This window comes from Rhinopithecus bieti, unplaced genomic scaffold (genome assembly GCF_001698545.2).
Source record: "Rhinopithecus bieti isolate Rb0 unplaced genomic scaffold, ASM169854v2 scaffold_315, whole genome shotgun sequence".
Classification (NCBI taxonomy): Eukaryota; Metazoa; Chordata; class Mammalia; order Primates; family Cercopithecidae; genus Rhinopithecus; species Rhinopithecus bieti.
Genome location: NW_016803481.1, coordinates 1452306 through 1475398, shown reverse-complemented (window position 1 = coordinate 1475398; position 23093 = coordinate 1452306). Strand labels below are relative to the sequence as shown.

Below are 23093 nucleotides of genomic sequence, written 5' to 3'. Positions count from 1 at the left end.
AAAATGGAGACAGAAATGTAAATAAAAGTAGAAATATCTCCCTTAAGCCCCATTCATTGGGTTTTTGCAGGGGTACATAGGCTAACATATGATTTAGTGATTTTAAGGAATAAGTTTGTTTGGGGAAAGGAGAAAAACAAGAGACTATTATTTATTGATTTAGAAAATATCTGTTAATGCCTGGTAAGCACTGAGGTATGTACAATGAAAAACAGGATAGAAGTCAGCCCTGCCTCTGTAGATTATTCTCTTGAAGAAAGAAAATAGAGAATCTAAAAAAAAAATGCCCAGAGATGGATATTTTGATCATCATCCAGGGATGGCCATTGAGACTTTGTGTCCCTCCTTTTGAGGAACAGATGAGAAAGTCCTAGTTTTTGATGAAGGACAGTTGTATCTTGTTAGGTAAAAACATAACATTGTTACAGTTCTTGTATGAAAGTGTCAGGATCTATAGAAGGGTATATATGAATGCTGAGTAGCCAAATGGGTAAACCGTGCTGGTTACTAAGTTATTGTCCCTCAGATCCAAATTCATCTTTCTATTTTGGGGTTTGTTTTTTTTGAGACATCGTCTTGCTCTGTTGCCCAGGCTGGAGTGCACCGGTGCAACAGCTCACTACAGCCTTGAACTCCTGGGCTCAAGCAATCCTCCTGCCTCACCCATCCCAAGTAGCTGGGACTATAGGAATGCAACACTATGCCTGCCTAATTTTTTAAATTATTATTTTTGTAGATATGGGGTCTTGTTATGTTGCCCGGGCTAGTCTCAAACTCCTGGCTTTAAGCTCTCCTCCTCCCTCAGCCTCCCAAAGTACTGGTATTACAGCTGTGAGCTATTGCACCTGACCCAAATCCACCTTTCTACGCTCTACTTTGTGAGCATAGAAGGCAGGATCTCTTGGGCTGGGCATGTGGTTCACACCTGTAATCCCAGCACTTTGGGAGGTCAAGGGTGATGGATCACCTGAGGTCAGGAGTTTAAGACCAGCCTGGTCAACATGGTGAAACTCCAGATCTACTAAAATTACAACAAACTAGCCAGGTGTGGTGGTGGGCGCCTGTAATCCCAGCTCCTCAGAAGGCTGAGGCAGGAAAATCACTTGAACCTGGGAGGCAGAGGAGGTTGCAGTGATCTGAGATGGTGCCATTACATTCCAGCCTGGGCAACAAGAGAAAACCTCCGTCTCAAAAAAAGAAAAGAAGGCAGGATCTCTATCACCGTATTTCTCCTTTGACAGCTGGCTCCCTGATAAATGCTGCCAATGAGGAGGAAGGTGCTAGAGGGAAACTGAGGGAAGAGAAACTTACTCCTGCTTGGTTGCTGTTCCTATCAGGATCACCTAACTCTTGACCCTGACAGTAGCCATTGATTCCAAGGTCCAGCTTTTTTTTCCATACACCTAGAACCATTATGTTTTGCCAGCTGTATCAGAACCAGCTGGCTGTGATGTCATCTGCTTTATTCCATAGAAATCTGGCTTCCCTATGGTGCTGAAGGTCTTCCCTCTGAGCTCCCAGTACCAGGAAAGCTGGTGGTAGCTAATTCCCACGGTTCTATCTCCCTGGAACCTCAGCATTCCCTTTTTGTTTCTTCTGTTCTCCAATATTTGCTTAACCATTCCTTTTCATTTAATTATGTCTGTTAAGATAAGATACGATTTCTGTTTCCCTGACCAAATCCTAACTGATACTTACAGAAAGCACCTGTCATGCTTCTCAGGCAATGAGGAAGCACTCCCTTAAATCCAAGCTGAATTCTCTGGGCTCTGTGATAATGCTACAGACTGAATGTTTATGTCATCCCCAAATTCATGTTGAAATCTCAACCCCCCAGTGTGATGGGATTAGGAGGTGGGGCCTTTGTGAAGTGATTAGGTCACAAGGGTGGGCCTCAAGTAGGGGATTATTGTCCTTATAAAGGAGACCACAGATAACTCATTCCCCTTCTTCTGCCACGTGAGGACACAGTGAGGAGGTGACTGTCTATGAAGAGAGGCCTCAGCAGACACTGAATCTGCCAGCACCTTGATCTTGAGCTTCCTAAGCCTCTGGAACCATGAAAAATAAATGTCTGGGTTTTTTTTCTTTCTATCCACGTTGAGTAAAAAATGTCTGTTATTTATAAGCCACCCAGTCTGATTTTTTAAAAGCAGCCTGAAAGGTGAAACAGATAACATAACATAATGCAAAACATTACGTTTTAATATAAATATACACTATATTTTCAATGTTTACCCATTTGCCAAGCAGGGCTCTTCTTTCTTCAAATACCTACAATAAGTAAAAAAGAACATGGTCATTTCATATATCATAGTTCAAAATACCCATTACAAGAAAGATATCATTAAGGGATCTGTGACTAAACACTCATTGTATCAACTGAATATAAAAAGACAGATTTTACTCCTGAGGTTATGTATTTTTACCCTGGGCAAGGTTTCTCTCTCTCTTTATTTCAGTTTCCACATGTGGAATAATTCACATGAAAGAAGAAATAAGGCCGGGCACAGTGGCTCACACCTGTAATCCCAGCACTTTGGGAGGCCGAGGCAGGCGGATCATCTGAGCTAGGGAGTTTTAGAGCAGCCTGAGCAACGTGGTGAGACTCCATCTCTACAAAAAACACAAAAAATTAGCCAGGTGTGGTGGTATGTCCCTGTAGTCCCAGCTGATGCTGAAGTGGGAGGATCACTTGAGCTCGGGGAGTTGAGGCTGCAGTGAGCTATGATCATGTCATTGTACTTCTTACCTCGGTGACAGCGCCAGACTCTGTCAAAAAAAAAAAAAAGAAGAAGAAGAAGAAAAAGAAAGAAGTAATAGTTGTTTAAAGGGAAAGAAATTTTAAAAATGGAATTATAAAGGGAAATCAGTTTTAGAATTTGAAAGGAGATGAAAAAACTAACAAAAAAACAGGAACATGAAACTCCCCCATCTGAAATGTTTCAGTATTAATAGTATGAGAATTTACGAAACAGGTGAATGACCAGGTCCGTTTTTCTATTTCAGTGTATACACATATCAGTGGGTGTACAATACGTACGCATCTGTAGGATTAGAAATATGTGTGTGTGCACCTCTGGGCTTCCACTTGAATATTTGTTGGTACAGGTTTATTACAATATACTATTTAGGACAGAAACTGAGTCTTATTCATCTTGACATCTCCAGTAGAGTGCTTACAGAGCATGTTACAGGTATCTATGTTTATTGAATTGAATGAATGTGATTGTGAGAATGAATATCCTTATGGATGTATCAGTACAATGTGAGTATCTTTATATACTGATGTTGAGGTGCTTTTCTGAGCATCAGTGCATATGTACATTTCAGTGAGTGAGGAAAGGAAGACTAATGTGGGTACATGTGGCAGAGAAGCGGGTTATTAAGAGAGGAAGAGAAAGAGAGTAAGGAACATATTTGAATGTCTCACTTGCTTTATCCCATACACCCTCTGTCAGCTTTCAAAATCGGGATTGATGTTTTTCCTTCCTCTTGGCACTCACTACATTCTCTAGTGCTGTAAGAATGTTCCCTCTTGGAGAGGTGGCTCAGACCTATTTCTTCTCTTTTTATGGAAGAGGTTGAGGAGCTGGTTTTATGCTTCCCACAGATTATGCTTTCCTTCCTTTTTTAACTCTCAAGCTCTGGTTGCCAAGGACATACAAAATAGGAATTGAAATAACTGGTTCAGCCACCACCTCGGGACTAGTGAAATGTCAGTTTTGCTCTTGGCCAGGGAATCTCTTCTGTCACAGACAGATGCTTTTTGCACATAAAAGAAGAAGAAAAGACCCTCCCCATGGCTAACTGCCACCTAGGCTACCAGGACCCTCAAATAATGGCAACAGATAAACTCAGAATTTCTAGATGAAAAGAAGTAGAAGAGAATCTGTAGAACACAGAAGATTCAAAATATCTGGATTCAAATATTGTCTGAATTCTTCTCTATCAATCATGCATTGCCCAACCCATGCAACAAGTGTTGTCACTTTTCTGAAGCCCAGGGATTTCTCTCCTCCCGACTCCTACTCCATTTATAGTTCATGCTTCACTTAGACTTTATAGTGTTTGTTTTGCTCTCTAGTGGTGTCTGTTAATTTTATCTTCCCAAGTAGATTACAACCACTTTCTCTTACATGCTCCATAGAACCCTCAAGTACAGAGTCCATGGAAGGCTCTCAATAAGCCATTTTGCTGATTGACTAACAACAAGAAGAAAGTTTCAGAAGTCATCGAATTTTAGAGCTAAAAGGAATCCTAAAGATCTTTTTATTCGATTCCTATATTTTAGAAAGGATAAGCAGAGGACCAAAGAGGTTATATTTACAGATATTTTAAAAATCTCTGGGTCCAAACTATGTGTTCAGCTCAACACTGCACTTGATTCCTCACCAGATCCTTGGTCTGACTTCCAGCCTTACATTCTTGATGAACTTCTGCCCATGCTTTGGTCTGACTATATGAAGAAGTAGAGGTTAGGTCCTGAGACCACAACAGAGCTTCAAGAGGAAGTTGAAGCATGGTGTCCAATGATGGTGTGGCCCATTGGAAACAAAAGGAAACTGACTTAAAGGGGAAAAGACAGTCAACAAGAGGGTAGTAGAAAAGGAATGGGGTGGATACTGGGAAGTGCTACACAGGCTGAAACACGAGACAAAGTCTAAGCAGAGTCCATGCAAGTCCAGCTCTTTACCGGAAGGTAAACTCAAGCAGAAACTGATGGGACACAAGGCGTAGAGGAAAGACACTAGACTGAAAGCCAGGAGACGCCAGATCTGGTTCTGACTCTACCTTTGACAAGATGTATCATTTTGGGCAGATAATTTTGTCGTCAGGTTCTCAGTTGGACTTATAGTCGTATACACCCTGGTTTGGAGCAAGTCTTTATTTCAAAGATTTGCAATCAGGTTCTTCATTTTAAAGAGCTGGAAAACAAGGTATTTCTTCCAAATGGAAATATTAAAATGGATCTTCTTTTCTTGTAAGATGCTGCAGTCTGTTTATATCACAGTTTACTCAGAGCCTGCTGTTAAGTCAAAATCCCACGGTTGTTATTTTAGTCTGTTGACACTGTAGTTACATATTTCACCGTGTGACATCATTACAATGTAGGAGTGAGATATTTAGGGGCCCCTAAATAATGATCGATTGATGGTAACTGGGTGCTTTTTCTCAGAACACTTTTTTTAAACATGTACTGTACAACATGTGTGAACCATACTCTAAAAGAAATGTGGATCACTTTCTTTTCTTTTTAAAAACTGTGTATATTTAAGGTATACAACTTGATGCTTCGATATACACATACATAATGAAATGTCAAGGAAACTGTCCTATCCATCACCTTTCATAGTTACCTTTCTATGTGTGTGTTGATAAAGATCACTTTCAATTAAAACACTAGTTGGCAAAGAAATACACATTTTAAAAACATTGCTTCACTCAAAATTTACAATGCTTGAATAACTTACTAATCCATTAAATATGCCTATCCTGATGATACTGGGTTTGTTTTAGGCATCTAAATTTGAATTTAGAGAATTCAATCTCCCTGCTTAAAGCCTGCTGTGAAGTTAAAATCCTGTGACTCTTATTTTAGTCTAAGATAGTTACATATTTCACATTTTACTACAGAATAGAAGAAAGACAAATTTAAAACAAAACCAAAAAACAGGACCTTAAAATTTCACTGATCATTGGTGACAAACACCCTCATTTAGAAATGTGGAAGGCCCCTGAAACGATTGCCTGCATGCCTTTTGGCCGGCTGTCTCCTTGGGCATCTATTTTTAATTCCTTTCACACAGTTAGAATGTTAGATCCAGAAGAGACCTTCAAGGTCATCTGATCCAATCCACTCATTTTACAAAGGAGGATAAAGCCCAGAGAAGGTAAAATTGGTACAGCTGATTTGAAACCAGAGTTTTCAATTCCCAGAAGTTATCGTCCTTTATTTGCTTATATGTACGGATATGTGTGTGTATAATATATGATACATATTTATATTCTAATTTGTTTTAAAATTGGAAACTGCTGCATTGTATGAAGTAAGAAAATGAAAGCTCTCTCTTCTAACAGACCCTCCTCTGTCCACCAACACCCATATAACTCTTCGGGAAAAACCAGTATTAACAGTTTGATATGGCTGGGCATGGTGGTTGATGCCTGTAATCCCAGAGCTTTGGGAGGCTGAAACAGAGGGTCACTTGAGCTCAGGAGTTTGAGACCAGCATGAGCAACATAGTGAGACCTTGTCTCTACTAAAAATAAAAAAAAAGAAAATTAGCCGGGCATGGTGGTGTGAGCCTGGTGGTCCTAGCTACTTGGGAGGATGAGACAGGAAAATCACTTGAGCCTAGGAGGTGGAGGCTGCAGTGAGCCATGATTGTGCCACTGTACTCCAGCCTGGGTGACAGAGTGAGATCCTCAAAAACAAACAAACAAACAAACAAACAAACGTCAGCTTTGCATAATGACATACAAATTCTATGTGTGTGACTCTGTGCATTCGTACACATACTTATGTTTATATATACACACAAAGATTTTTAAAAATAATTTTACGCCACACAATAACCTAACTAAACAAAAAAATGATTTTTTTTGGAATAAAATGGAAGTTCAGGACAATAAAATACATATTATCTTGAGAAGTGATCGTTAAATTGGATAAAAATCTATTAAAGAACCAATGAGTGCTGTGATGCACTCGTTCCCCTCCAGAACTGAAGGATTTATTTCCCCACCTGTTGGAAGGCTGCTGGGTGACAGTCACAAGCTTTAGAGAGCTGCCTTGCCCAAGGTTAGACCTGGCGGGGGTGGGTAGGCAGCTGGCGCCCACTGGTCAGTGTGGAAGTATAAAGACCAGACCCTCTTTCCCGCTTCCCCCTTGCTACAATGTAAGACAAATGATGTGGTTTGGATCTCTGTCCCCACCAAATCTTGTATCAAATTGTAATCCCCGGCTGGGCGCCTTGACTCACGCCTGTAATCCTAGCACTTTGGGAGGCCAAGGCCAGTGGATCACTGAGGTCAGGAGTTTGAGATCAGCCTGGCCACCATGGTGAAACTCCATTTCCACTAAAAATATGAAAATTAGCCAGGTGTGGTGGTGGGCGCCTGCAATCCCTGCTACTCAGGAGGCTGAGGCAGGAGAATCGCTTGAACTGGGAGACAGAGGTTGCAGTGAGCCTAGATCGTGCCATTGCACTCCAGCCTGGGTAACAGAGTGAATTCTATCTCAAAAAAAAAATTGTAATTCCCTATGTTGGAAGCGGGGCCTGGTGGGAGGTGATTGGATCATGGGGGTGGTTTCTCATGGTTTAACACCATCTCCCTAGCACTGTCATCAGTGGGAGTAAGTTCTCATGAGATCTGGTTGTTTAAAAGTGTGTGGGACCTCCCCTGTCTCACTCTTCCTCCTGCTCCTGCCACGTAAGATGCCTCGTCCTGCTTTGCCCTCTGCCTCGATGGAAAGCTCCTTGAGGCCGTCCCAGAAGCAGATGCCACTGTGCTTCTTGTACAGCCTGCAGAACTGTGAGCCAGTTAAACCTCTTTTCTTTATAAATTACCCAGCCTCAGGTATTTCTTTACAACCAATCTAAAGCATCATGGCAGCCTCAGGGAGTCCTGTGCGGTCAGTGGGGACCTCACTGAGACTGCATTCCAGCCCAACTTCTTCCTTTATCCCACATCTGCCCCTTTTCTCTTCTTTTCCTTTTATTTCCTTCCTTTCCCAGGTGCTAATCCAGAAAGTCCTCTCCAGTCAACACTCTACATGCTAATCTCAAAATCAGCTTCTCTAAAAATCGAACTGCAAGAGGCAGTCAGGAAATTTTTTGCCTCCTAAGACACTTTTCTTCTCCACAGCTGCTAAATTGATCAAGATTCATAATTTTTCGAAGAAAATTTCTGAAAATCAAGGAATCCAATGAACGCCTATTTGAATTCAAGTCACTTTTTCTTGTGTGTAAAACCTTCACAATTCTATGGGAAGACAGATTTCAAAATGAGACCCTGAAGTTTTGGTAGGGGAACCAGATAAGCTATTATACAAACTGTGGGAGAGTTTCAACCATTGCAAACAGGTGCTGAGTAAATTACTGTTGAGCTGGATAAAAACAATTTTCTTTCTTTCTTTTTTCAGAGACAGGGTCTCTCTCTGTCACTCAGGCTGGAGTGCAGTGGTGCAATCGTGGCTCACCCCAACCTCCAACTCCTGGGTTCAAGCGATCCTCCTGCCTCAGCCTCCCAAGTAGCTGGGACCATAGGCATGCACCACCATGCCAGGCTAATATTTTATTTTACTTTTTTTTTTTTTTAAATAAAGATGAGGTCTTACTATGTTGCACAGGCTGGTCTTAAACTCTTGCCCTCAAGCGATCCACTGGCTTCACCCTCCCAAAGTGCTGGGATTACAGCTGAGAGCCACTGTGCCTGCCTCTCAAAAATTTTTCAATAGATTTGTTTGGTGTTCATGGCTAGATGAAGGCTGAATCTTTCTCTCCCTCTTTCTCTGCCTTTCCTTTTGTTTCTACAGGTCCCTCTATTTTTTTTTTCATTCTCTTTCCTCTTTCCTCATTTCCTTTATCATTTTCCTTTTTCAGTCTCTCTCCATTTTATTTCTCACTATTCCAATCTCTACCTTGGCCCTTCTGTTCCTTTCCTAAAATTGCTCATCAGTAGAAACTGATTTGACTAGAAATACAAAGTACTGAGCAGGAGGGTTCAGGTTGGATGACAGCTTTGCCAAGGGATGAGCCCATCTGTTGAGTTTAGAGGGGCAGAGGGGCAAATCCAGGCTAAGGACACAAAGATGAAGAGGCAGGAAGACAAGAGTCAATGAAAGAGGTACCAGGGAGTAGACCTGAACTCTGATTCAATTTCCTTTCCTTTCCTTCCTTTCCTTCCTTCCCTCCCTCCCTCCCTCCCTTCCTCCCTCCTTCCCTTCTTTCTTTCTTTCTCTCTTTCTTTCTTTTTTTTCTGAGACAGAGTCTCACTCTGTTGCCCAGGCACTGGAGTGTAGTGGCACAATCTTGACTCACTGCAACCTCCACCTCCTCAGTTCAAGTGATTCTTCTGCCTCAGCCTCCTGAGAAGCTGGGACTACAGGGGTGCATCACCACGCCCGACTAATTTGTATATTTTTTAGTAGAGACGGGGTTTCAGCATGTTGGCCAGGCTGGTCTTGAACTCCTGACCTCAGGTGATCCACTCACCTTGGCCTCCCAAAGTGCTGGGATTACAAGCGTGAGCCACCAGGCCCAGCCCTGGCTCTATTTCTTATGCTTCAGGAACCAAACCAGGTTCCTAGGGGTATACAGAGAAAAGACAGAATCTCAACTCTTCATGCCTGGGAGTTGACTGGGAAAGCCAGTAAATAATGATGAGAGCAAAAAAAAGGAAGCAGGACGCAGGGGTAGGCTTCACAGAGGAAAGGACATTTGAATTGACTCAGATAGGAGGCAACGGCAAGAGCATATGCAAAGGCATGGAGGTGTGGGACAGCAGGGTTCACCTGGGGGCCCTGAACTGGGCCTAGGCATCGGATGTGAAGGAGCAGTGGCAGGGATGGAGCCGGGAAGTTGGCTGAGGTCAGACCATGAAAGATCCTCAATGCTATGCCTGGGGGTGTTGGAATTTACTCTTGGGAGTGGAGCCTATTACTGGTTTCACATAATAGAATCGGAATCTTAGAAAGATCTCTCTGGGACCAGAATAGAGGATGGATCAGCAGGGACAGAGGCAGTGAAACCAGTTAGGGGGTGACTGCAGTATACTAGGCAAAGGGTGCAGACTGTGAGCTGAGAATGGAGCTGGAAGTAGATAGGCGGGTGGAGAAGAGAAGCCTGAATGAGCGATCAGGAGGAGGACTCAGAGTACTGGAAAGCAAATTACATATGGTGGCAAGGGAGCGTTGGTAGACACTTCTCTGTGTGCCTCTCACACTGAAACATCTTGGCATGCCAAGGATGTACAGGCCTGAGTATTCGTGGCCGAGCACGGTGGCTCACCCTGTAATCCCAGCACTTTCAGAGGCCAAGGCAGGTAGATCAGGAGGTCAAGAAGTCGAGACCATCCTGGCCAACATGGTGAAACCCCGTCTCTACTAAAAATACAAAAATTAGCTGGGTGTGGTGGCGTACGCCTATAGTCCCAGCTACTAGGGAGGCTGAGGCAGGAGAATTACTTGAATCCGGGAGGTGGAGGTTGTAGTGACCTGAGATCACACCACTGCACTCCAGTCTGGTGACACAGTGAGACTCTGTCTCAAAAAAAAAAAAAAAAAGCAAGGCCCTGAGCATTCGTGACTTGGGCCATTCTTGCAGGTTGTGTCTGCAGTAGGACAACCTTGAGGGATGAGGTAATGCCTCCCTTTGGGAGCAAGAGCAGGCTTACTTACTGCTTACTTTGAAAAGCAGTGGATGCCCTGGGCTCATTGTTCCTCAGCTGTGGTTCAAACCACTGTATGTGTAGCATTTATCTGGGCCCTATGCATCACACCTGTGGGACGGGGAGGACCAGCAGAACCCATGCAAACATAATGTTCATGCCACATGCTGCTTGTAAGTAAAGTTGTTTCTGACCCAAGAATCTCATCTTTTATTGTGAAACAGCAGAGTCTTCTATTCCATAAGTCACAGGCTAACTTTTAGCTTGTAATCTGGGGAAAATCAAATCCCAGACTGGACAGGGAGAAGCAGAATTTCTGGCTTGAGTGACTTGGTATAAAGTAGTGCCTCTCACCGGGGGAGTAACTGGTATGTAGGAGCGAGAGGATGAGGTCAGTTTTATACACGGTGATTGTGTTTTCCTGCCAAATAGGTGTGGTCCTTGTATACAGCGATTGGTCACTGGAGCTTACAGACCTGTTGGTAAATTTTGTCCCTAACTGAAGCAGGAATAGAAAACCCTAGAGGTTGGTCACTCTCACACCACAGCCGTCCACCATGACCCTTTAGTGTGTTCCGCTGGCACCTTCCCAGAGTGCAGGTGGAAAATAAATGTCTTTGTTGTTGTTGCTGTTGTTGTTGAGATGGAGTTTCCTCTTGTTGCCCAAGTGGGAGTGCAATGGTGTGATCTCGGCTCACTGCAACCTCCACCTCCCAGGTTCAAGTGATTCTCCTGCCTCTCAGCCTCCCAAGTAGCTGGGATTACAGGCGCCCACCACCACGCCCAGCTAATTTTTTTTTTTTTTTTTTGTATTTTTAATAGAAACGGGGTTTCACTATGTTAGCCAGGCTGGTCTCGAACTCCTGACCTCAGATGATCCGCTCGCCTCGGCCTCCCAAAGTGCTGGGATTATAAGCATGAGCCACTGCACCCGGCCATGAAAATAAACATCTTAAGAGAATCTGAGTAACGTGAATAATCAGCTGAAATGCATTCTTTTTATATATCCTATTAAATGTGCAGCATTACCCAGCAACCTCAACTATACCAACAAAACCGGGTTTTGGGGAATGCCATGGACCACTCTCTCCTTTCTCAGTTCTGGTGGTTCTAGGGAGAACAAGCAATGGAAGAAAAAAGGCAAGTGGGGTGGGAGAGGAAGGTGACAGTGGGCAAAAGAACAAATCCAAGACATTTTCTTCTTGGGCGAGGACTCTGTGTCTATTGCCAGCTTTGCCCATATAGCAAGGGTTCAGTAAAAGTTTTTGAATATCTTCATTTTGGTTTTTGTTCATCCGTTACACAATCCTAAATAATTCCTGTTCATATTTTGGTAAGTAAAATTTTAATATCTTTTTTCCTTTAAGTCATGGATTCAACTGATAAAACAGTTCTAGTCACTTACCCGGTCATTCAATAGCTGATGGTTTAGGGGTGTCCAGGTGCTCATCTTTGTCTGCATTTTGGGACCATCTATGTTTTTTGGAGGTGCAAATGCCATCATGAAACAACTGGATATCCTTCCATAAGAAAAACAGCACCTATCAGAAGAAGTGAATCATATAACCCTCAGAAAACAAAAATTACTAATACCGGCTGGGCATGATGGCTCACGCCTGTAATCCCAGCACTTTGGAAGGCCGAGGTGGGCAGATCACTTGGGGTCAGGGATTTGAGACCAGCCTGGCCAACATGGTGAAACCCTGTCTCTACTAAAAATAAATGTAAAAAACAAACAAAAAAACGCTGGGCGTGATGGTACATGCCTGTAATCACAGCTACTAGGGAGGCTGAGGCAGGAAAGTCACTTGAACTCGGGAGGTGGAGGTTGCAGTGAGCCAAGATGGCACCACCGTACTCCAGCCTGGGCAGCAGAGCGACGCTCCACCTCAAAATAAATAAATAAATAAATAAACCAATACTAATACCATATAATTTTGTAGTATGTTGGCAGAGGGAATGGGGTGGGAAGAGCATTTATTGGGGGCATCTTATACGTCAAGCACTTCATATGTCTCCTCAATGGAAGCGCACAATTATCTGGTAAGGTGGTGGGTTTTAACTCATTTTACACATGAGGAAAATTTGGCTTATTGATGTCACCCTGTCCAAGGTCATACAGATAGCAAGTGGTGGAACTGGTAGTCGGACCCAGGTCAGTTTAATGCCACTTTATTTTCACTGGACTCTGGGGGGAAATCCAGAATCACTGCTAGCTAAGGACATACTATATTGGCCAGGAAGAGAAGTATTTTAAATTTAAAATCATCATGTAATATGAAACACTTCATTCTTGTCCCTTGTGATATTAACTCTCCTCCTCCCCTCTTAACTTCCAGATACCCAAGTAACAAGAACTCCTGCCTGAGAGCGTATTAAAGAGGTAGCATGGCGGGAGAGATAAAGGCAAGGTTTTGGAAATGAACAGATTTGAGTTTATTGGGGGAAATTTGCTATTTTTAGTTATCCAGTATATGTCTGCCTCCTTTTGATTAAAGCACTTTAATTTTCAGGAGGAATTACTTTTCCCTCATTGTTTAGAGCCTGATGGTTTAATTAATTAAGGTAGCCTGTCCTTCCCTAACCAAGAGATGGTCATGAGACCAAACTAGGCCAACTGGGCTGACAATGGCTTATTCTTATTCTTATTTTATTAACTGATTTATTTATTTTGAGATGGAGTCTTGCTCTGTCACCCAGGCTTGAGTGCAGTGACACAATCTCGGCTCACCACAACCTCCGCTTCCCAGGTTCAAGCGATTCTCCTGCCTCAGCTCCCCTAGTAGCTGATTGAGAGTAGTTCTGATATATACACTCAGGGTTGCAGGCTTCTGCATTTTCCACTCTCTGATGGTGGGTTTCACAAGGACAGGTAGCAGAGATGGCTAATGGGACCATGGCCTGCTTGCCTGATCAATGGGCTCCACAAATGACCCCACAGCAACAGATACTGGATATTTTTTATTTTTTGAGAAAGAGTCTTGCCCTGTTTCCCAGGCTGCAGTAGAGTGGTACAGACACAGCTCACTGCAACCTCCACCTCCCAGGTTCAAGCACTTCTCCTGCCTCAGCCTCCCGAGTAGCTAGGACTACAGGCGCCTGCCACCATGCCTGGCTAATTTTTGTATTTTTAGTACAGAATGGGGTTTCACCATGTTGGCCAGGCTGGTCTCGAATTGCTGACTTCAGATGATCTGCCCACCTCAGCCTCCCAAAGTGCTGGGATTACAGGCACAAGCCACTGTGCCCGGCCTTGGATAATTTTTTTAAATCATTATTTTTTGGCTGGTATGGGATTTTCCCAAACACTATCTGAGATCTTTGAGGTTCTCATTTGACATGTAATGCTCTCTCTCAGGAAGATAAAGTCCACATTTTAAACCCCCTAGGTGTCAAGACAATGCCTTCCTGCAGTTGTCTGCTGCCAATATGCCACTGGAATGAGGGGCGCTCAGATCAGTACTCAGGTTCTTTTCAGCCTCAACAGCTAACTATCTGAGACACATTTAGGTGAGTTACTAAGCCAAAAGAAATGATTTTATTACAGTAATGTTAACTGGCAGCTAATGATAAAAGTACATGTGAGCAAGCCGGCATGGTGGCTCATACCTGTAATCGCAGCACTTTGGGAGGCTGAGGCAGGTGGATCACCTGAAGTCAGGAGTTCAAGGCCAGCCTGACCAACATGGTAAAACTCCATCTCTACTAAAAATACAAAAATTATCTGGGCATGGTGGCACACCTGTAATACCAGCTACTCAGGAGGCTGAGGCAGGAGAATCGCTTAAACCTACGAGGTAGAGGTTGCAGTGAGCTGAGGTCGCACCACTGCACTCTAGCCTGGGTGACAGAACAAGACTCTGTCCCCCCCCGCCAAAAAAAAGTTATAGATACAAAGTGTAGCCTCTGAGCCTAGCTCTCCCCAGCTAAAAAGTGATATTTTTTTTTTTTTGGTGTTATTTATTTTCTACATTTCTTCTTCTTCTTCTTTTTTTTTTTTTTTTTTTTTTTTTTTTTTTTTTTTTTTTTTTGCAAGAGTTTTGTTGTTGTTGCCCAGGCTGGAGTGCAATGGTACTATCTTGGCTCACTGCAACCTCTGCTTCCTGGGTTCAAGTGATTCTCCTGCTTTAGCCTCCCTAGTAGCTGAGATTACAGGCATGAGCCACCAGGCCCAGCTAATTTCATAGTTTTAATAGAGACAGGGTTTCACCATGTTGGTCAGGCTGGTCTCAAACTCCTGATCTCAGGTGATCCACCCGCCCCAGCCTCCCAAAGTGCTGGGATTACAGGCGTGAGCCACTGCCGTGTCTGGACTACATTTCTTTTCTTTTTAAACTAGTTTTTTTGTTGCCTGTAATCCCAGCACTTGGGAGGCTGAGGCAGAAAGACTGCTTGAGCCCAGGAATTTGAGACCCGACTGGGCAACATCGTGAAATCTTGTCTCTACACAAAGTAAAAAAAACCAGAAAATTAGCTGGGCATAGTGGTGCACGCCTGTGGTCCCAGCTACTTGGGGTAGGGGCAGAGGGCTGAGGTGGGAGAATCGCTTGGGCCCAGGAGGTTCAGGCTGCTTGTAAGCTGTGATTGCGCCACTGTACTCCAGCCTGGGCAACAGAGCAAGACCAATTTTATTATTTTAAAAGAGCAATGTTTTATTATTTTAAAAAATAATAAAAACATAAAAATTAAATGAGTTGTTTTGAATCCTTTCTTAAGAGCTACATGGCTCTTGGAGAATATGATGAAAGCTATGAATTCTCCCCCTAGAAAAATGCACATAGGCACAAAATTTTGCTTACCCCTGCTCTATGCTGAACAACTCTCTCCTTTCCAGTTTGTGTAGGAAACCATGTGACTGATCCTAGGCACGTTCTTCTGAATGAGGACAAGTAGCTTTCCTTGGTAACTCCCCCAAGGGCCTGCACTGGTTGTTTTCTTTTTCCTGGTTCCTCAGAGCTACATGTCACTTAGATTAGACTTTCTTTCAACCAGCTTAAAGATAGATGGGTTTTCAGCAGATGGGCCTGGCCCCGGGAAGCAGCCCTCTTGGTCATATAGGCCAATGTGGATGTCCTGCTTCGTCTCTTGCTATCATCCTTTTACAGTATTTTCCTCCTTCCATTCCAGAAGACAGGCAGTATGTGTATTTGCATGCACATATGTGTTCACAGAACAGACCACTTGCTATTATTATGACAGATTTTTTTTTTCTTTTGAGATGAAGTCTCACTCTGTTGCCCAGGCTGGAGTGCACTGGCGTGATCTCGGCCCGCTGCAACCTCTGCCTCCGAGGTTCAAGTGATTCTCCTGCCTCAGGCTCCCGAGTAGCTGGGATTACAGGCATGCTCCACCATGCCTGGGTAATTTTTGTATTTTTAGTAGAGATGGGGTTTTCCCCATGTTGGTCAGGCTTGTCTTGAACTCCTGACCTTAAGTGATCCGCCCACCTTGGCTTCCCAAAGTGCTGAGATCACAGGCATGAGCCACTGTGCCCAGCTACAGAGATTTTTATATAACACATACAAAACATAATTGTCCCCACTTAACAAAACAAAGCAAGTTGTCATCCCCTCCTTCCACAGATGTCTTGCTGTTGCTTTTTTTGTGATCTCCTTCCCTGTAAGGACTACCTTTGAATATTCATTTTTTTCTTTCTTTTTCTCTTTTTTTTGCGGGGGGGGCAAAGTCTCACTCTGTTGCCCAGGCCGGAGTGCAGTGGCACAATCTCTGCTCACCACGACCTTTGCCTCCTGGGTTCAAGCAATCCTCCTGCCTCAGCCTCCCGAGTAGCTGGGATTATAGGTGCCTGACACCATAACCAGCTAATTTTTGTATTTTTAGTAGAGACAGGGTTTCAATATGTTGGCCAGGCTGGTCTCAAACTCCTGAACTTGTGATCTGCCCATCTTGGCCTCCCAAAGTGCTGGGATTGCAGGCATGAGCCACCACGTCCAGCCAAATATTCATCTTTAATTTTTCTTAGAATTAAAATACAGAAAGAGGGCCTATGACCCTAGTTCTTGACATATGGTTCTAGTCTCATTTTCAATAGCAAGGATGGGTCCTCTGGCCACATACTTCCAATCTGATCTTCTAAGCCATTTTTTTTTTGTTTTGTTTTTGACAGGGTCTTACCCTGTCACTCAGGCTGGAAGGTAGTGGTGTGATCACAGCTCACCGTAGCCTCGACCTCCTGGGCTCAAGCAATCCATGTCAGCCTCCCAAGTAGCAGAGAATATAGGTGTGCACCACCACTCCTGGCTAATCTTTTTGTATTTTTTGTTGAGACAAGGTCTTGCTTTGTTGCCCAAGATGGTCTCAAACTTCTGGGCTCAAGCAATCCACCACCTCAGCCTCCCAAAGTGCTGAGATTACAGACATGAGCCACCACCTCCTGCCTTAAGCCATTCTTCACACTGTCATCATTATTTAACCACCTTACTAAGTACCTACAAGGCAGATGTTAGGGGTACAAAGATAAAAGTCTGCTTTAATAGAGCTCACAGTCTCCTGTCAGGTATTTTTTAAAAGACCAGTTGATCATGTCACTTATCAGCTCTAAACCTTCAGAGGTTCACTGATGGCTACAGGATCCAGACTTCTTGCATGGAAGTCTAGGTCTGCCATGATTTTACCTCCATCTACCCTTTCAGCCTCACTGGGCTCCACCTTCATGCACTCTCTGCCCAGATACACTGAACTCATGGCCACTCTGAGAACGTGCCACACAACTCTGATGATTCTTGGCTTATGTGGTCTTCTGGTGCTCACTGCTCACCTGAATCATCACAGTAGTATATCATAGGTATTCAATATTTGTTAAATCAATAGAAAAAATGACTACAGCAGTGGAAGTGGGGAGCAGTTTAAGGATTAAAACTTGTAGAAATGTTTGGGAGGCTGAGGTGGGTGAATCACTTGAGCTCAGGAGTTTGAGATCAGCCCTGGCAACACAGTGAAATCCTGTCTCTACCAAAAACAAAACAAAAACAAAAAATTAGCAGAGCGTGGTGGCGTGTGCCTATAGTACCAGCTACTCGGGAGGCTGAGGTGGGAGGATTGCCCTGGGAGGCAGAGGTTGCAGTGAGTCAAGATCATGCCACTGCACTCCAGCCTGGGGGACAGAGTGCGACCCTATCTTGAAAAATAAAAAACCACCACCACCACCACAACTTGTAGAAATGTAGGCCAGGTGTGGTGGCTCTTGCCTACAATCCATGCATTTTGGGAGGCTGAAGCAGGAGGATCTCTTGAGCCCAGGAGTTGAAGCCCAGGAATTCCAGACCAGCCTGGACAGTACAGCAAAATCCTATCTCTACAAAAAAAAAAAAAAAAAAAATTGCCAGGTGTGGGTGTGGCGGTGGGTGCCTGTAGTCCCTACTCAAGAGGCTGAGGTGGAAGGATTGCTTGAGCCCAGGAGTTCAAGGCTGCAGTGAGCTATGATTGTACCACTGCAGTTCAGCCTGGGCAACACAGCAAGACCCTGTCTCAAAAAACAAAAACAAAAACAACCAACCAAAAAAACCAAAAAACAAAACCCTTGTAGAATTGTAGAAATGTAGAGTGAAACTCAGAACATGATACTGGGCTCTCGGGTTATATGCAGAGTTCACTGAGCAGAATAGGACGGGGTCTGTCTGCTAACAGAATTTACCCATACACTGTAATATCATCAGACAAGGGAATCTCAAATTATCAGGAAATTATCAAGAAATAGGATATGGGTAGATTTAAATACGAATTCATCGTCCGCTTAACTAGTTTTTAAAAAGCAAGAACTATAATACAAAGCAAAGAGCTAGTGCTTGGTAGGCATATAATTATCTGTGGGTTGTTAATTTCACAAGTATGAATATCTGGCAGTTGCACTGTAGCCCAAATGAGAGGGTACAATGAAATCCCCAGGAGCACTGACAAGACTCATGAGAGACCCAGGAGCTTTCCAAAGAGAGTCTCCATCTTTTTCATGCACTGCCCACAGCTCTCACCTCTTTTAGTTTGTCTCCCTCTTCAAGCCTCAAGCGCTGACGTTGCCACAGTTGCATTAGGTCAGCTTTTCTCTGACTCCCTCCAGCCCCTCACCCCTCCCAGCTTCCAGCAAGCCCAATCACCGTCTATAAATCCCGTCGCTGGCATCCGGGGTCTCTTAGGCAACAATGTGTGGGCTCTTGATTGGCCGCGAGATCCAGGAGGGCTGGCTACAAAATTGGGCACAGGGATAAAATTAACAAGTGTGGCGGCCGAGAGCGTGGGAGGGACTGCAATGTCTCAATATAACCCTAGAATGAAGATGCGTCGAATCCTGAAACAAGCAGCGTTGAAAACCTTCATTCAAGACGTAGTGTGTCCCAAATCAGCCCTACCTACCTACGGAGCATGCCCAGTCACATTGTCCTGGTCACTCCGGAGCTGTGAAATGCAGGCTCCACTGTGCCAGGTTTTAAGAGTGGCCAACAGGTAAACAGAGGGTTGGAGGAAGAAGAATTTGAGACTGGTTCAATGAAATAACAGCACCTGCAACAGGAAGTGGAAGGATGGGGCCAGGAGGAATTGCCCAACACACAGACACACAAATGCTTAAATGCAAATTTCAATTTATTGGATTATAGAATTCAAGCTGACTGACAGATACACCAGGGAACCAGCAGATGGCATGCCCTAATAAGAATAACTAAATTTGGGAACTCTTAGAATCCCGTCCAATTCATTAAATTTATTGAGCGCCTGTCTTGTAATAAGAAGCAAGATGAGAATACAAGGATAAAAAAGAAATCTAAAAAGGAAGGCTGGAAAGTGCAATATACAAATACCTAATGGAAGGCTCACACGGTTAACAGCTGTTATAGAGTTATGAACAAGTGCTGGAGGAAACCAAAAAGTTCAAAATTCCGGAACAGAGGTCCTTTGGTCAATGTGAATCAGGTCTTACAAGCAGCAGTGAATAACAACAAAAAGCAAAACAAAACAACAGCAAAAAAGACTTTCCTCAGTATCTTTGTTTCCCAAAACCAATAAGAAAGCATTCTCCTCCGACTTAAATGTACAAACCCTGTGTTTCTGTCATGTTTTATAGTTTTTATTTTTATTTTTTAGGGGACGGAGTTTTGCTCTTATTGCCCAGGCTGGAGTGCATTGGTGCGATCTCAGGTCACTGCAACCTCTGCCTCTTGGGTTCAAGCGATTCTCCTGCCTCAGCCTCCTGAGTAGCTGGAATTACAACCATTTGCCACCATGCCTGGCTAATTTTTTTGTATTTTTGGGGGAGACAGGGTTTCACCATGTTGGCCAGGCTGGTTTCAAACTCCTGACCTCAGGTGATCTGCCCGTCTCGGCCTCCCAAAGTGCTGGGATTACAGGCGTGAGCCACTGTGCCTGACCTGTTTTATAGTTTTTAAATAGGCAGCATTTGTGTATCTCCAGTTTGAAAAGAAAAAGTGAAGCTCATAGAAGTTGTTGCTTTCCTTAGATTAAAATGGATCAGTAAGTGGCCAAACTGAAATTAGAACCTAGGTTGTTTGAATTCCAGCCTAGGGATTTTTTCCACATGACCAGGTTGTACCTAAATGAATAAACAAAGCCTTGGGGAAAGGGGCGGTGAGGGGGTGGCCTGGGGGAGGTACTTAGATGCAATACTAAATTACCATGTATTACCAGTTAGCTTTTATGGTTTCAAAACGGGTTCATCCAGAAAGAGACCAGTTTTAACAATGTCGGGAGTGCTGTGTCTCTCTATGAAGTTCCCTTTCATTAAAGACTTCGTATTGGTGGTTACAACATGGAATCAAAGAGAGATGGGATCATAGAGAGCATCTCCTTTAGCCCTGTTGGATTTTAATATTTTCATCCCTGAAAAGAAGGTTTCTTTCTTCTTGCCTCTCAACCAACACCTTCTGGGCCTCCTGTCCTGCACTTTATCATCAGACTACTGTCCTCCCAAAAGAACCTGAGCCACACCGTCCACACTGTCTTTGTTCACAGTGAGCACATAGAGCTCAATGTCTGACACTGCAACATTACTTTTTATTTATTTATTTATTTTTAAGAGACAGGGATGGCTTTGTTGCCCAGGCCGCAGTGTAGTGGCACAACCATAGCTCACTACAGCTTTGAACTACTGGGCTCAAGCAATCCTCCAAGGCTAATTTTTTAATTTTTATTTTTGTAGAGACAGGATCTTGCTATGTTCCCCAGGCTGGTCTCCAACTCCGGGCTCAAGCGATCCTCTCTCCTCGGCTTCCCAAAATGCTGGGATTACAGGCCTGAACCACGTCGCTCAGCCCCAAATATTAATTACTTTTAAGGGGGACATTTCGAACATAAAGAAAAGTTTGGACACTTTCATAAGAAACACCCTTGATTCTCCACGGAGATTTTTTTAAAATGTTACATTTGTGTGTATTTCACAGATACAGGAGAAGCTTCTTGTGTCTCATTCCCAGGTCTCATTCCCTTCCCTGCCTGCCTAGAGGCAGTCATTGTCACGAAATTGGTGTGCAGCCTGTCCATTTTTACGCTTTTATTATATGTACGTTTGCCCTCATAAACATTGTATAGTATTGCTAGTTTGTTTTTTTTTCTAAAGAGGCATAATCACTTACATATCTTGTGTTCCCCCCCCCCCACCGAATCAATGTTCTTTTTCTGAGATTTAGTCATGCTGATACAGTGGTGATCATTTCTACGTCATTCCCACCTCCCGATGTTGAGCTATGATGTGTCCCATTCCTGACAGTCTTTACAGGATGGTGGCTAAATTGAATAAAAATGCACATCGAAGCGCATCTCCGGAGGTTCCCCAGCTACAAGGGATCTGACACACACAGATTTCCCCCACACTATCTGCCCCCTCACTCACTCTCCACAGAGGCACCGCTGGCTCCAGAGCATACACTGCCCTGCCTAGAATCAACCTAAGAATCAATATTATTATTATTATTATTTTTTTTTTTTCAGACGGAGTCTTGCTCTGTCGCCCAGGCTGGAGTGCAGTGGCTGGATCTCAGCTCACTGCAAGCTCCGCCTCCCGGGTTTACGCCATTCTCCTGCCTCAGCCTCCCGAGTAGCTGGGACTACAGGCGCCCGCCACCTCGCCCGGCTAGTTTTTTGTATTTTAGTAGAGACGGGGTTTCACCATGTTAGCCAGGATGGTCTCGATCTCCTGACCTTGTGATCCGCCCGTCTCGGCCTCCCAAAGTGCTGGGATTACAGGCTTGAGCCACCGCGCCCGGCGAATCAATATTATTTTAAACATTGTTTACTGCACAAGTATTTACTTATTAGAGAAACTGAAACTGTCATTTCAGATCTCATTTATCGTGCCTGTTCACACAGCTCACCTTCTGATGTGAAACTCTAGGTCTAAGTTCAATACTCTTCAACATTTACTTAACACGTATCAAGCCCCTTTCTAAAAATAATTGTAAAACACACACAACGTAAATGCACCCTTGTAACCATTTTTAAGTGTACAATTCTAATAGTGCTAAGACCATTCACATCGTTCAATTTCTTTAAGTTCTATGTGCTACCGAATGAACAAAATGATGCCCATGCAATCTAGGTTCACGAGGAACGAAAAAGAAGAGAAAGAAACGGTTAAACGGTGCAGTGAAAAGAAAAATAGCCCTAGGTTGGGATGAATCCAGGCCCTGTTGTTAAAACGCTACATGGCTTTAGGTAAATCACCTAAACTTTTGGGGCGTTCTTTTCCTCGTCTGAAAAATGAAAGGTTCAGTTTAGATGATCTTTAAGAATTCTTTCAGCTTTAAAGCCGCTTATGTAGAAAAGGAGAGGAGAAACATTTCCTAAGGAGCAAAAATTGGAGCGCGCACCAGTAACGACCAGCTCCACCTGTTTCCAAAGGTCTTGGCCAAGAGGCTATGAACTATCCCGGGCGAGTAGCCTGTCTGCCACGCTGTTTCGCGTGGAGCTCTGTAGCAGACCAGAGCTCCTGCACCCCATTCCACCCTCAGCATCCGGGCATCTGCCTCTTGAGCACCCCAAATCCCCAGGTCCGGAGGTCGGCACATCTGGTTCTCAGACCAGGTGTAGGTGGTCCTGCTATCACACCTCCGCGCTATGTTAACAGGGGAGGGAGTGCATTGCGAGGAGGCCCCCGAGTGCATCTCAGATGAGCGCCTCCAGGGCTGGGAACCAGCACGCCGGAGCAGGGCAGCTCCAGGCGTCACTCAGGGCGAGAGGCAGAGAACAACGAGACGCGCCTGGCCAGCCCGGTATGCCCAGACTCGGGCAGGGAGCTTTCGGCCGAGCGTGCTCAGTGCGCCTGCCCCGTGCGTGCGCGCGCGCTCGTGCGCTCGCTCCCCGGGCCGCGCTCCCTGGCGCTCGCGAAAGCTCGCTGTCGCTGGGAGGCGCGCGCCGGCGGTCCTGCGCCGCTCCGGGTACCTGAGGGACGCGCGGCCGCCCTCGGCTGGCGGTGCAGCCCCCACCCCTTTGGAGCCAGACGCCGGGGTCTGAGGTGAGCCCCCCGAAGCGTGTGGGCCCCTGAGCCGGGGCAGCGGGAGAGGGAGCGGCGAGTGTCGAGCCCGCGAACGCGCCGCGCGGCTGCCTGCTGCTCCGCCTCAGCCCGCGCCGAGGAGCCAGCAGCAGCCCGGCGCCTCCTTCTTAGGGATCGTTCCTCTCGTCGCGGCCACAACAAAAGCCTTGGGCACCGGGCTGTGGCGGGCGGCGGAGCGGGAGCC

At 44.6% G+C, this 23093-nt stretch overlaps 2 protein-coding genes across 4 annotated transcripts in view; one reads left to right on the top strand and one right to left on the bottom strand.

Annotated features, from left to right (window-relative positions):
• The window catches only part of FBXO16 (F-box protein 16), a 77693-nt gene extending 59229 nt beyond the window's left edge, over positions 1-18464 (bottom strand). Inside the window, exons 1-3 of the mRNA XM_017884356.1 lie at positions 18384-18464; positions 11801-11936; positions 2239-2274 (exon numbers count right to left, since the gene is read on the bottom strand). Of these exons, the coding sequence (XP_017739845.1) occupies positions 2239-2274; positions 11801-11899 (135 nt within the window). The 5' untranslated portion in view covers positions 11900-11936; positions 18384-18464. The remainder of the gene's footprint in view (positions 1-2238; positions 2275-11800; positions 11937-18383) is intronic.
• Positions 18465-22725: 4261 nt separating this feature from the next.
• FZD3 (frizzled class receptor 3) overlaps positions 22726-23093 on the top strand; it is a 75190-nt gene continuing 74822 nt past the window's right edge. For 2 of the 3 annotated variants that reach the window (XM_017884770.1, XM_017884783.1), the window contains exon 1: positions 22726-22870. The gene's annotated coding sequence lies outside the window, so the exon portion shown is untranslated. The remainder of the gene's footprint in view (positions 22871-23093) is intronic. The other variant, XM_017884776.1, reaches the window with a different exon arrangement.